The sequence below is a fragment of the Ambystoma mexicanum genome, chromosome 1q (assembly GCF_040938575.1).
Source record: "Ambystoma mexicanum isolate Mex_15411 chromosome 1q, UKY_AmexF1_1, whole genome shotgun sequence".
Classification (NCBI taxonomy): domain Eukaryota; kingdom Metazoa; phylum Chordata; class Amphibia; order Caudata; family Ambystomatidae; genus Ambystoma; species Ambystoma mexicanum.
In genome coordinates, this window is record NC_090922.1 from 429314331 (window position 1) to 429329640 (window position 15310).

At 44.4% G+C, this 15310-nt stretch overlaps 1 protein-coding gene across 1 annotated transcript in view; it reads right to left on the reverse strand.

Annotated features, from left to right (window-relative positions):
- Positions 1-15310, reverse strand: part of HSDL1 (hydroxysteroid dehydrogenase like 1) — a 490367-nt gene that overhangs the window by 270334 nt on the left and 204723 nt on the right. The window contains exon 3 of the mRNA XM_069639738.1: positions 10129-10574. Coding sequence (XP_069495839.1) covers positions 10129-10574 — 446 coding nt within the window. The remainder of the gene's footprint in view (positions 1-10128; positions 10575-15310) is intronic.

The following is a 15310-nucleotide window of genomic DNA, read 5'->3' on the forward strand; positions in this document are numbered from 1 at the left end:
CATAAAACGTTCATAATCTAAAGACTTTCTAGCCGATATAATATAGCTCGGCAATAGACGTATGGTCCCTTCCAAACTAAAGCCACCAGTATTATTGGTAAAAGTAGTTATAAGAGCCATCAGCTGAGCCGCCTTTCTATTTGTGTGAAATAATACATTCAGGATAACGCTTTTATGGCTCAAATCCGACTACCAAGTATCGATAACAATGTGTATATTTAACATTTATCCCTTTAATGAGAAGATTGGGTCTCATAACCTTCCCATACTTGAAAATAATTATCTGAGTTTTATTTCTATTTATAATAAGATGATTTTCTTCAGCATAATTCCTCAAGTCGTTAGCAGCATTCATCAACCCTGAGAAGGTATTATTTAGTATCACTAGGTCATCCGCATACAAAAGGCACTTAATATGATGTGACTGGATCTTCGGGGAACATGCCCTCGCCGTACCAAAGTATTGCGGAATGTGTGCTAAATATAGGTTGCAGAACAAGCGAGCCAAGATAACCCTGCTTCACCCCACTAGGCCGATTAATAGGCCGGCAAGGCTCCCCACCCTCCAACCTAACCTGGACTGTATTGTCCTCATGAAAAAGTTTCAAAAAACACAGTATCCATATCCTTCCAACTTCAACCACAATTTACTTCTGGAGACTGAATCAAAAGCCGACTGAAAGTCGACAAATAATGCATACAGTACTGGGCTCTTACTACATCTGACCCTTGAGGTCAATAAATCCATAAGTCTTAATTATGAACTGTAGAGGATCCCGGATGGAAGCTAGTTTGCAATGTGTCTAACAGTCCCTCAGACTCTGTCCAGGATAAAAGAGGCAAACACATTTACTTGAAGTATCTAGCATAGCCAGAAGTCGATAGTTTTCATGCAATATGTGCTTACCCTTTTTATAGACTGGAATTAATACAGAAGTTTTCCAAGATAGAGGAATGCTAGCAGTAGCTAGTACTTTACCAAATAAAATGTCTAAAAAATAAGCCCAAATCCCGGGTTTGTAGCTTTTAATTTCCCAATTTTATACAGGATTTCCTCTTTTTCAATTGACAATTGTGCTTTGTAATTAACCACCACCAATTTACCATTCATTGGCATAGCTTCCTCAAGAGCCAGAGCTTCTATATATGGACACCACTGCAATTCACTCACCGGATTAAGGATTTAGTAATTTTTAACACCTTTCGCCTCAAACAGCAGTTTACATATATCGCTTGTGTTCCTTTAATTTAGAACTTTTGGCATTCTCTGCCAAATTGTACTTTTAGTCGAGTGGTGCCAGAAGCACACCCACCCTGTGTATTTATTCTTAATTCTGTAGGTAGCTTTCAACACAGAGGGATCAATTCCACCACTCCTTATGCTGCGGACTTCCTGCCTCATCTCCCTCTTCCTGTGTCTTATAATTTTGTCATACACTGGGTGTCTACCAGTGCAATATACTAAATTTGTAGTTTTATGCATGGCTAATTTATAGGAGAGATGGTGCATCTAGTCCTCAATCGCATGTATATTCATCTGCTCAATTTAGTTTTCAGCCTCTTTAATATTACGGGTTGCTGTCTCCACATTTTTTTCGCCAAGCAATTAATTTGATTACTGGCATGGTTGATCTCTGAGGATCCAAGCGTGTGCTGAGATTTTATTTTGCCAAGTGATTCAATAGAGACAGAAATAGTAGCATGGTTGCTTAAATCATTTAACTTTACATCCATACACTGAATGTGTTGCGTTAGATGGGGATTTGCAAAAAAATAGTCTAAGTGGCTCTCTTGCTCTTTAGGTGCCAGGTATCATTCCCCGGAGAGTCGCCCAAAGTATGGCCATTAGTGTTTAAATCCCAATCCTTGAGAAATCCAATCCATTTACAACCATCCTTATTAGAGGAGGCATAATGCATAACAGATTTACTTACAACTCCAGTAAAGTCTTCAAGGATTTTTGGGCATTTACAGCAAGCATTTAAATAACCTCTGTAAGGAACTCATGGAGGCAACAGTAACGACAGACACAAGCAATCATGATTCAAAGGTGTTTATTTAAACAATATGCAGGTTGGAAAAACACCTAATCTAAATCTAAATGTAAGATGGGAGCAAGCGTCGACCATCAAATTAAAAAAATAAGGCAGTCCTTGGGGCGTCTTGTCAAAGTAAAAAGGGCCTACACTAAAAAATAACTATTGCCAATTCCTTACAACTAATTATAGAAAGAGTGTGCGATGGGGCTTTCAATAAAGAAAGAAGTGTTACCAAATAATACGTAGGATGCGATTGTCAAGGGTCTCGCTTCCCCGTGTTTTAAGCACGGGACAAGATGGATCTTCTGAGCACAGCACACGCTCTAGCATTCCCAGCACGAGCCGACAGTTCCGTTTAAGCTATCAGGTTCTTTGATGGTTAAGTCGTTTTGCAATAACAAGTCTCTTGCCTTTGAGGGCCTGGTAATTTCAACAAACACAAAGTTCTGTTTCACGTATGGCTTTGGGTGATAACTTCACCCCTGGGTCCCCCTCTTCTGGGGCAGACCCTTCACAAGTCGTATTCAACAAAATAACCAAACAGTTCCTTTCTCAGTGAACTTTGCATGGTGACTTTCCACCCCTGGATTTCCCTCTGCCGTGCTCGGACCCCAAAATTACAAGGAGGCACTTCATTTCCCCTTTTCTTGCAATGCTTCCTGCTTTCATGAATCACATTTTTCTTTTAAAACAATTCACTGTCTTTTCACCATGTGGGATTCGGTTCCCTTTTCTCCACAAACCTGTCGGTCAAAGACTTTCGACGTACGGAGGATTTGACAAGACTGCCGTAAGACCATTTTGCACCCCCTTTTGCCTTTTCCAAAGGCCTACTGGTTACGGCAGTCTCTACCATCAGGTAATCGCCCAGTTTTTCCTACTTGAGCATCCATGTGGCGCCAGACTTCTCTGTTGCTGGTTTCCCCGCCTTTTCATCAATGGTTCTTTTAGAGTTCAAATCAGCTGTTTTCTGCTGTTCGTTCAACACAGTTCGGTATCATTATCGGCTCTCCCTTGACTCACCAGTTGTGATGAACTGCTTTGCTTTCTCGTCTGTAGATTCAAGGTTGATACCACTGGGCCATGCGTCTCTCCCCGGATTGGCTGTCAGTGGAGGAGGCGTCAAGGCAATGTTGACATCTGCAGCAACACACGCTGGCTATTGTTCGTGGTCTTCCGATTCCTTCTCTTGAGGCTTCACGGGTCTCTGTCGATAAGGGCAAAGTCACTTCTCGCCTTGGTATCCTCTCGACTTATGCAGTCTTTCTCCTCCTTTTGAACTGCCGGGCTGAGTTACCTCTAATGTTGTGCAGTCTGCCTTGCACGTCCTGTGCTCTCGTGCTCCACCTTTTATCCCTGTGGGGAAGGGAAAGGGCCATCAGGTGCGTGTGATTCTGGTCAATTGCCTGACCCTTGTATTGGGACATGTCAGGTAAACCGATCTGGTGTAAGTCTGTTGTCTTTAGTGTTGTGCGAAAGTGGTTGTATTAGAAAAGGAGGGGGGCAGTGTTTTGGAATATCCTATGTAGTAGGATGGGGAAAAGGTGTTCGAAGAAGGGGGATACCGCATCTCACCCGTCGGTGTCCCACTCCCACTCCCCAAGGACCCCCCATCCAAGTGATCCTCCCGCACTGGTCCACCCTCAGGAACTGGATCCAAAAGCAATGGCTGTGTCCTGGCCACCTGGATGACAGATCCCCAGGGACTAGACAGGGAGACACCTTCAGGTTTCTCACACCTCCCAGCAAAACGTAATCACTATTATTGCTTCTAATCTATCCCGTTAAGAAGGTTAAGGCATCGAAAATTGCCTCTGTATATGCACTCCCTGAAGGGTCATAAATGCACATACGCAATATTAGATTATATGTTCCAAATGGACATCCCTCAACCTCAGCTGCCAGGATGTAGTCTTCACAACCCATAATTATCATTCTGAGTACAAAGAGAGGATGTTTTATTCCTATCAACAGACCACCATATGATCTCCCCATGTCCCCCTTTTTGGCCATAGTGTAACTGATAGAATAGCCGTTGACATAAAACGTATCCATAATCCATGTTTCTCGTAACATAAAGACATGATTTACTGTCAACGGTTTCAGTGGCTCCCCAGAACCTAGAAGATGTCTGAACCTATGTGCGTTCCAAGAAGTCACCCGAACTACTAAATTGTTCCCAGCTGAGACGCTGGGTAGTGCTGCAGCTAACCATCTCAAAACCCCTGGAACTTCTTCCAGCTTGGCTACCCACCCCCACAGCCTGCACAGTTCTCTGCACCAATGGTAGACCAGACGGTTTAGGGTTTCATTCAAGTAGAAGCAGACTGGAATAAACTTTAACCCGGCTCTACATTTAATTCAAGGCCAGATTACAAAATACATTTTTGTAGTTACGAGTCATATGAGGAGTGTCACTGGATTTACAATTGATGCGAGTTACGTTTGAGTTAATGCATTTAAGCAGTTCGACAAAGTCCAGATCTTCAGTGACCTAAACACCTAGGGGAGGGATTAGAATCAAAACATGAAGGAAGGCTGATCTATTAATCCACCTACTCCTTTGCTTTTGGTGAAGCCGCTTCACAGTGAACGTGGTTACCCCCACTTTCTGGAGCAGCCTCCCCAGGATTGCTACCATCAGTTAATTGTGCTTGCTTGACAAGCTTAGGTATTGTCACCAGTGATCAGCGGTGGAGCTGTAATCCATATGGTCCCCTCTAGTAGGCTCTTTCTTTTCCAAGTCTTCAGCAGCGGCCACCAATTCAGCATCCAAACTAATGCTGGCTATAGACTTCACACTGTTAAGAAGCCAGCTAGTAAGTTTTGCAGTTTTTTTAAACTGTTTTTTTTCCTGCGAGCAGTCTTCTTACGAGATTTGATTTGAATTCTTCTCAATTTTAGCAGGAGAGTCGTGTAAGGTAGAGTTCGCAGGGCTAGTATGACCACGATTCAATGTATTATTAGATGCCGGTCAAGTGGCACAGCGAGTAGAGCGCTCGCTTTGACATCCGTGCATAGCCTGCTAACTCAGCCTTTCACCCTTCCGAGGTCGATAAATGAGCACCACACACCGTGGGTAATAATAAGCATACCTGAGGGTTCGTAGCGCTATATAAATGCCAAATTATTATTATTATGCACGCGTACGAATCGCTAGCTGCCTCTGTTTGTGTGACATATAAATCTCAGATGCATCTGTTAGTTGATTTTCCGCTCCTTCTTCCACCATAATATACTCACCCTCTAAAGCAGTACCCACACTCGGGCTGCCAACCTTTGATAGATGTATGCACTGTAATCCCTGCGTTATCACCATCATTCATTTGTAATTGTGGTGGTATACAAGGAATAGGCTTATGAGTCATGTCGGTATTCCAGTTGTTGTGGATTTTGCCACATCACAGCCTACGCAGGATTTTCATTGCAAATTGCAATGTTACCATAAATGATTGTATCCTCCCAAAATGACTGTTCAGCACTCATTGACCCCTACGTGGAAATTCAGAGTCCAAATTTGGAAAAACGTTAGGAGGCAGACAGCCAGTTGAGGTCGCTTGATAGTAGCACTCATTCTCTCGTGAATAATTTCCGCTAATGTTAGTTTCAGTTGGTTGCTGGGGCCGTTTAGCCTCTGCCATTGCAATGCTCCCTTGAAGCGAATAACAAAGGTCCAAAGCTAATTATTATCAATATCGCCCAATTGGAGCTCCCTTCCAACCCTGTGCTGTTATTGGGGGAGTAGTCACATTAGATATTACAAATGCAGTGTCTGCAGTATTATTCACCGTCATAAACTGAGGTCCCAGATTAACTTATACCTTCTTCCCCAAGTACCAGAAATTGGGATAAAAGGTGAGACGGGATACAGCACCACAAGACACTCGACAGCTACAAGAAAACAGGGAATTAGTTATACAGATCTTTTGCTATATATTCATGTAACCCCCGACTCCCTGTATACATAAAATACCTGATACACGAATAGGCAAGCCTTGAAGGGATGAAATTCTGCTGGGTGTTGTCAACAAATCCAACGTGAGGCAGACCTAACCTGAAAGGCATGAGGGCGCAAGCTAGGTGGATGAAAATATCCAGTTTTTTGCAGTCTCACCACAGTTCCAAGTAGAAAGAAGTTCCACAAAGTCCAAAATTCCAAAGTCCAGGGAAAATCCAAAAGAGTTCCAAAGGCAAAACTCAAGGTCACAGACCAAATAATCCAATGTCCAGAAAAATAGCCAGTTCACCAAAACCAACAGGGAAAAAACAGCATCAATCCAAAAAAAGCCAGAGCCAAAAATCCATAAGCCAGAGAGTCAATAACACATGCAAAAACAAAGCACCACACGAACAAAAGCTGAGAAGAAATTTTATCCAAAGGTCAAGCATTTAAATAATAGCATAATAACTTCCTGGTTGATCATGTGACCCAGTGTTGGCCCTTGACCGTGTGCCCATGCCGTCGATGATTCGCGTGTTGCTCAGCATCCTTGAGGCATCCTGGCAACCTCCATGGGCGTCTCTGTAGGAGACTGGAGGAAGAATGCCGGCATGACCGCGTCTGGTACTGGACCCTCTGCAGTCCAAGGGAAGGTCGCTGCAGCCAGCACCGAACCCCTGGTTGCCCAGAGAAGGAGTGCTGTAAATGGTGTGGGACACCCGGTAGTCCACAGGAGGACCGCCGTAAGCGGCACGCAGCAGGTAAGTACATGACATTCACCTCCGAGGACGATTCAGGCAACCCAGTACATAATATGAAGTGATTTTTCCCTTGGAGGTCATATTTTTAAGTTGCACAATTGGTTTGCTCCCCCTGGGAATTAGAAATGACACAATTGCACTTTCTTTTCGAATGTTGTAATTATTTGTTTTAATTGTAGGTTTAGAATGCATTCTAACACATCCCAATGCAATGGAACCTCTTCCTGTAATACCTGTTCAATGGGCCTCAAATATGCAAGTCTTAAGTTAACAAGTAAGCCGAAGAAGCAATGGACATTCAACTCACTTTCTGGAGCACCACCGCAAGCACCGCGATAGCGAGACGGCACTCTCTCAAGCACTCCTTCAATGCATGCACGCACGCCAATGCACGCCAATGCACGTGTGACAGCGGTTATATGTGGTTTCTGGTTCGGGAGGCAGGTATAACGGCAGCCAGCCAATAAAATGCATGAGAGTTGTTCCAGTATCTTGTAATCCAGGAACTTGCAGATTTGAACCAATGAGATGAAGATCGTAGAGTGCCACCAGCGAAGCACAAGAGCTTGGTGATTCAATGTAGCACAGTAGAACAAAGTGTCCCTCAGCAAGACAGCACCCTCTCAAGCACTCCTTCAATGCGCGTGCAACACCGTTTATATGTGGTTTCCAGTTCAGTGGCGGGTCTAACGGCAGCAAGCCAATAAGATGAATGAGAGTCGTTCCAATAGCTTGTAATCCGGGGACCTGCAGATTTTAACCAATTAAATGAATGAACGTCGTAGCGTGCCACCAGCGAAGTACAAGAGCCTGGTGATTGAATGTAGCACATTAGAACAAAGAGAGAGTGTCCAGCAGTGAGACAGTACTCCTTCAATGCCCTCCCCATAATACACCCCAAAATGTGCTGAACATCACCAGCCTGACCTCATAGGAACCCATCAGTCTTTCATGCCAAGTTGGGCCAATTACAGAGCACCCCCTGTAGAGCACTCCTTGCATGCACAATACGCATCAAACAAGAACCCTTAATCCTATCATTAGCTGAAACACATCACTGAAAAGAAAGGAGTCGGTCATAGCTCATCAATCTCCTTACATCAATATAGGAACTCTGAATGCAAGCAAGGTCTGCTACCAAACACACATCTAAAATTTACTAAACCTTAGAAGGATTTGACATTCCGTTCACAGCCCAAAAGAGCCTGGTTCAGCAACAACTAAACCACCACCATGGACTCATTCCTTTCCCAGGGAATGAACATCCTAACCAACAACAGATAAAACAGGAGGTGTGGAGGTCACACTCCTTTCCAATTGTTAGCAAACAAACAAATAAAAGGCCGGATGCATGAAACTTAAATATTTAAAGAACTGCATGTATCCGTGAAAACATTTTCTCTGCTAATACAGACAAACTCGTGCAGATTCTCAATATAAAATTACCAGATATCTGAATCTGTGGCTCCAGGTTTTAATAAGAAATCCCAAAACCACGGCAAAATAGCAATCATTTCATTCAACTACACCTTGAACGCAATAACATGCAGTGAGAGACCTAGAACACGTATGGGGACATGACAGTCCACTGGCGACAAAATAGTAATCAAAATAATGTCTAGAATGCATTTCTAGGTGAAAAAAGACCCTTTTGTCATTGTGCATCGCAGGGACTCATCACAAATTCTCAAAATTGTTCAAAATCTTTAAAGATCATAGCTCACACTACCAAACCAGTTCTAACTCCACACATTCATAAAACCTAGAAGACAAACTAGCAACAGCCTTGAAGAAAAAATATAAGTATCCAGGAAAACAAACTATGAAGAAAGGCTGCTGCCAATCTCCAGGGGGTGGGAGGGGCAATCCCTTTCTCCTTACCTGCTTCATGAAAGCCTTTTCTGAAAGGATCATTGTAATGTCACTCTGCTGTTTGGCATACTACGGTTATATGCTTCCTTTTGCAGTAAGGTGGCTCACCCTGTGCTAAATGGGGGAGCAACTTCCCAGTTTCCCAGTTATGGCTGCCAAGCTTTGGAATACTCTCCCTCCACACCTCAAAATAACCCAATCCTTCGCAAACTTCAAGAAAAAAGCCATCACCTGGCTAACACTGAAGGACTAGCTACCACATCTAGAGTTCTTGACTACCCAAGCTACCAACCACATCATTGCCTGCATTATTATTTTGTCTGCCTCATCTCAGGGTTTTTTCCTGTGTAAACTTCTACAGTCCTAACTCTCTTCCTACTAATTTGTAAATGATTGCCAGATCTCTTATGTACTTATTTTACAGATTAATTACTTGTATAGGTGTTATGTTTGATTTGTTGGGTGTAGATAATGAAGGTTCGTTTTTATATTGGCGGTTATGCAAGCTTCTTGGAATTCACCAAGAATGCATCTATTTTATGTTTGTGCTCTAAGTTTGATATTGTACTAGTAGTGTAAAAAGGAACATACATAGATATTGAGAGAGAGAGAGAGAGAGAGAGTGTGTGTGTGTGTGTGTTCGGGAGAGAGAGAGAGAGAGAGAGACAGGGCGATTAGGGAAAGTGCTACATCAAAATGCTCACGTTATCAAAAGGATTTTTGCAATATTTCAAATGTCCTATTGTCGTACCAAATGTGCATTCTCCTTGAGGTGGGATATATAATGGTATTCAAACATTAGCCTCTGCCATGCATTTGCTGGTGAAATCCCACAGGGAGAAAAGCACACAGAACTCAAAAAGCTATGCCGTCTACCTCGTTGGACTACAGTAATCACCCTGCAGAACACACGTTCAAATCCCATGAGGGAGCAACGCACAAAGATTTTTTTTTTTTTAGTAAAAAAATACAAGACTTATTTCTCACAAGAAGGCCATGCTCCTACTATGTTTAATCAGGCACTGGTTCGAAAACTAAGTTGAGTTTAAGACAGGTGTTCGGCCATGGCCAGCCCAAGCCCCTGATACTTTCGCTAAATGGCAACCTCCTTTGCCCATTTGGTGCATCACTTTCCAGCACATTATGGTCGCTCTATCCACCAGTACCCTGGTGATGCCACCTCCGACACTTTTCCATAGGGCCGAATGGTGGATTCAAACTGAAGTACCTTTACCGGTTTCTGAATGAAAAGGATATGAACATTTAGTGAAACGAACTGTGTATCATTTAAACTACAAATAGCTCAAAAAATCATGCCAGCATACTAAGTGTTGCAGCCTAAAATCAGTATGCACATTAAGCATCATGGTCACGGCACTATTCTTCCCACAGTGTCCCTTTGTTGCCTTTTGAGATATAGCCTTGAGGGCACACAAGAGGCAGGCTAAATGCCCTGTGAGCTATGGGATCCATCTCCAGTTTTCCAATCATTGATTGCACCTGTGGACTTTTTTACCTTTGAAGCAGTATATCCAGCTAACTGTGGTAAAGGTCTGAAGTGGGTTGCAGAAGAAATGTTGACGATAGCCCCTTTCCCTCTGGCCACCATCCCTGGGAGCACAATGTTGGCCATCATGGTAGCTGCAGCAACGTTGACGTTGATGATTTCCCAAAGCTTCGCCTCAGGAATCAGCCCAAAGTATTCTGGGTAATCATAATTCACTCCAGCATTGTTGACCAAGATGCCAATATCTATCTCGTTCAGCGCCTTTCTTATGGAAGAGTATATTTCACTGCCCATGCAGAAATCTGCTACAACAAAGGCAGTTTTAACTTTGTATGTCTCAGTGATTTCCTCGGAGATACTCTCCAACTTCTCCCGATTACGACTGATGAGAATCACGTTGACGCCCCGTCGGGCCAGCTCCTCAGCATAGGCTTTTCCAATACCAGACGTAGCACCTTGAAGAAAACGAATAGATTAAAACAATGTAAACACAGAAACTGCAGAATGTAATTTCACGGGCAACATCTTATAAGTTGGTACAAAGTGGTAAAGCAAAAACATTCAGCAATAGTATCTTTATAGTTATGGTTATGTTGGACTTTCCTAGGCCACTGATTATTTTAAATCCTCAGAATTATATAGCATGTGGGTAGCCCTGGCCTCAGAGTCCGCCTTACGACTGTAGATGGCACGCTTACGCTCAGTGCAACTTTGTCACTATTGCAAATCCCATTCAAACTCCATAAGGAATCCTTATTCTCACGTAGTGGAAAAACTGTTAGAAGTTGGCATCTGGACCTATCCAAAATCTTTACTTGCTTTAGTTAAAATCTGTTGAGGGTTTCCATAAAATATATGGACATTTTGTTGATTAAATCCACAGACTAGATTGCATATCCTGTTTGAAACATGTCACATCTGAAGTTAGATTTCAAACCCTGTAAGAAGAACAACAGGCAAATGACTGGTTCCTGGCAAGCATGGACGTAATTTTAAGGGGGGGGACAAGGGTGTTTGTCACCCCAAACTACTCCTCACTGATGACGCCCAGTGGGGTCGAAACATGTCTAGGGATGCTTGTTATCTCCTGCAGAAATGATGCGACTACCCTTTTGGGGGTGGAACTAAGCCTGATTTGCATATAGTCTTTCCCCTTTCTGTAATGGTTTGGCAGATGAAGTATGATGGTCTAGAGGGTTGCCCAGAGATGTATTCTAAACCTTCCAGCCATCACCTCTTTGTTTTGCTTTGTCACCCCGAGTGGGATGGTGTGATGCTGGAAATGCATCAGAGGGACAGGGCCTGTGGGACTCTTGGCGGTGCGGCTCTTCCTCTTTTTGGTTGTGGTGAACAGACCCTTGGGAAACCATTATACCCATCGGTGGGGGTACACCTGTGTGTGGCCCACAGAGCAGGGTATGGGCTGGTGGCAGCTCCATGCTGAATTTGACAGGCGCTCTGAGTATCCTCCATTTTGGGATATGGCCCTGCCATTGGAATCAGTTGATTCCTGATAGGAGACAAGATGGCCCCTGTGGCCTCTTGCTTTCTATTGCCGGTTACCTTGTTTTCCCAAAGTCCTGGGAAGCCCTGACTCTGTCCCTTCCCCCTGAATGGCTGTTGCATGGAAGTTCCATATATGGTATTGTGGGGAAATCCAGGCCAGACTGGCTGGAGCCTTCCCACTGACTGTATGTTGTGGGTAAACCCTTGGGGTGGAACCTCAGTGAATGGAGTGTGTGACGAATACGCATTTACTGTTATGGGTGTCTAGTTTTCGGTATTTGACACAATCACTGAGAGAGCCCTGCCCGAAACTAGTATGAATGCAATGTGGAGTGATGAATGACTGGGTGCTTGTCCAAATCCACATTCCGTGTTGTGAGTGTCTGGATGGAGATGAATGGCCTGAATGCATTGTGAGCCTGATTGGCTGCCTGCCTGCATGAATGCCCTTCTGGATGATTGATTGCCTGAGTGTGACCCAGAAGAATGAATGAGAGACCAAACCGTATATCTGGGGACCTCTCACTGATGGAAATCGTTCAGAAGCTGAAGTTGATACTTGATGCTTACTCTCGAAGCCGAGCCGGAAGAAGAAGGAGAACCGCTGTTCCCTTCAATGTAATCTGACAACTGCTGTGCCTTCAAGGAACTGGTCCAAGAGAGGACCTGGCTAGGAGACCTCTTCCCGAGCTACGAGGGACCATCGTGCACCAGCTGATCTTTGCCAAAGCTCCCCGGAAGTCAGATCCTCGAAAGGCTGCCAAACGGAGAAGGGGACCACTGCAGAAATCCAAGTGAAGCACCCAGACATCCAAGTCCATCATCGTTGACCAGGGTTCATAGGTTTGCTATAACCGCTGGAAGCCCGTCGAAGTGTGTTGCCCAGAAGCGGGGACAACTTGACGTTGTGCTGCCCAACGACCGGAGCCGCAAAGCTCCATTGCCTAAGACATTTGATTAAAGGACTCGCTTGCTTATCATCGTCGACCACTTTGTCCGGCTGGACAAAGTCAAGGTTGTCGATGACTGAGGAGAATCTGCCGGTGGGTTTCCTGCCCCCCAAAGTCCTCAAAGACGCCATTGAAGATCCGACAGCCAGCTGTGGTCATGTCCTGATCGCCGATGCCAGACGCCGACGACCTGACACCCTTGCTGGGCCAAAATTCATCATTGACTCTTCGCGGTAACAAACTATCATTGTCGAGGTATACCGCACGCCTCCTCTTCACAGGATGTTCACAAGCTTTCATCAACGAGCACCGCAAGGATCGAAGCTGCTTCCCTGACAACAGCGTTCACCTTTTCTTCACTTGGAATCTCGATGACCCGTGGCTCCTGCCTTACAGGGAGTTCACTCAAGAAGGGCCCATCGACGACTCATCGAAGAACTCTATGAAACCACCTACATTGGGGGCGTAGAACCTTTAGAAGGAATCAAGACTATAGTAAGCATATCTGTACTGGGCTTGTCAATATGCTTTATTTACAGGTTGCCCAGGTGGGGGGATCCTCACACAGAACAGTCTCATGATAGTTGGATAGACTGTTCTGCCATTGCTCAATTTAACTTGCTTTCTTTCTGTGGTCTATCGTTGATTCATCTTACAATCTGATTCGTATGTCATTTGAGCTGTTAGCAGTTGATGCATTTCAAAGGAATCAATAGTTAAGAGTGGTAGCACGTAGACCTGTATATATTTGCCATTATAGTATTGCCAGAGTACAAAGTGCGTTATTGTGATTGTGTATATAACTCGAACCTTATTTATATAAAGACTGTGTTTTCACTAACATAGTGTGTGGACATTCCTTTGTGGGTGCTTGGGGACTACCCTATACTTAAGAACCAGCCTGCATCACCTCCTGAGAGCTTAAGCCTTGATTGCCCGTCCACATTTTACCAAATAGAGAATCTTGGCTGGGGTGCTCTGTGCTTTGACTCTGCCATATAGAGAGCAGGAGTACAGATACCCCCTCCAGTCTTTATAGACGGGTATATCCGGACATGAGGCCCGTGCCCGCTGGACCTAAAGACCCAAACTACTCCTCACTGATGACACCAAATGAAGCCTAAACACGTCTGGGGATGCTAGTGGTCTCATGCAGAACAGATGTGACCTAGCAGTTTGAGCTGGACTGCCCCTTTTGGAGTGGAAGCAAGCCAGATTTGCATATGGTCTTTCCCGTTTCTGTAATGGCTCGGCAGGTGAAGACTGATGGTCTGGAGGGTTGACCACAACAGTTTCCCGAGTAGGACATTTAAACTCGGGAATGAGTTGCAGCTGGGAAGAGATGTGGAAGGAGTAGCAGAAGCAGTCTGGTGTGCTGTGATTGCCCTAGAAGGAAGAGAGCCAGCTGATGCCGACACAAGAAGTGAAGGCGTGCAGCATTGCAGAGTGCGCGTACCAGGAATCGGCATCAGGAAAGGAAGGCCAGCTGAAGAGTAGATGTGCTCCCAACACGATGTGTGGTGATTTGGTCTGTAAGAGGACGCAGAGGACCAATGGAGCTAGCAGCGCTCTGGAGAAGTGCCACGCAGTCCGCTGAAGTTACGCGAGAGCTGGCAGCAGAGCGGGCAGGACGCAGGAGGTCCGCCACAGAGCGAGCAGGGAAGCGGAGACACCAAGAAGACCAGTGAGTTGGTGGAAGCTAAAGCTGACCCCTGGGCGCTCCAAGCAGGACAACTGATAGCAAAACAATAATTAGTACCGTCCATGTGATACCAACTGGTCGAAACCTGTAACCCGCATTGCCAAGAGGCTGTAAAGTAACACAGAGGCGAGAAAGGTGCAACTCCCCTTCTATGTGACACCAATTGGGGGAAATTTGTAACCCACATTGCTAACAGCCAAGAGGATGTAAAGAACCTGTAACCCACATGCCAAGATTATAAAAAGAGGCAGCCATTGCTCAGCCCTCCTCACATGGGATACTAGTGTGGAGAATCTTGGAACAAATATTGCCACTAAGATCAATTGTATTTGAGTTTTCTTCCTGGCAGGTAAATACACCAGGAAAGGGATCATAGTAGTTAGTCTGGCATGCAAATATACCAGGAAAGAAGACGATGTTTTGAAGAAGTGCTTTTGGAAAAAAGGTGAGATATTTTGACAAACTGTTGACAGATCAAAGGTAGTTGCAGTGCTATCCTGACAGAAGTATTTCATTGGAAGAATAAGTGTTATATGCTAATAATTACTTTACATCCTGAGGAGAGCAATTGGCTTGGTTTATCACCTTGTGTTTTGTGAGAGAGACATTTGACTTACCAAGAAGGATATTGCGTAAAACAACAATTTCTTTGATTTCTGAACCAGTATTTGTGGAAGAGACATTTACTTTACAAAATGGAAGGATGCAGTGGAGGGAAACACATTTTGTGTTGAACTGAACCGAACTTTGTTGAATCAGAACTTTTCCAAGGGTATTCCTGAATTTATCCAGGGGAAGGGAGTCCAACCCTGGTCACAAGAAGTACTTTCGAATTTTGAACATTTACACGGTTTTGTAGAATTGAAGACCACCAGATATTCCTTGTATACTTTTGCTGTTTGTATTAGTGTAAGGTTCAGAGACTTTCTGGACATTAGGTCATCTTTCTTTAGCTTTTGTTTGCTGGTCAGGGTCTCGGGAGGATAGCTCAGGGGCAACGTGCTCGCCTTGGAAGAAAGACGACACGGAGCAA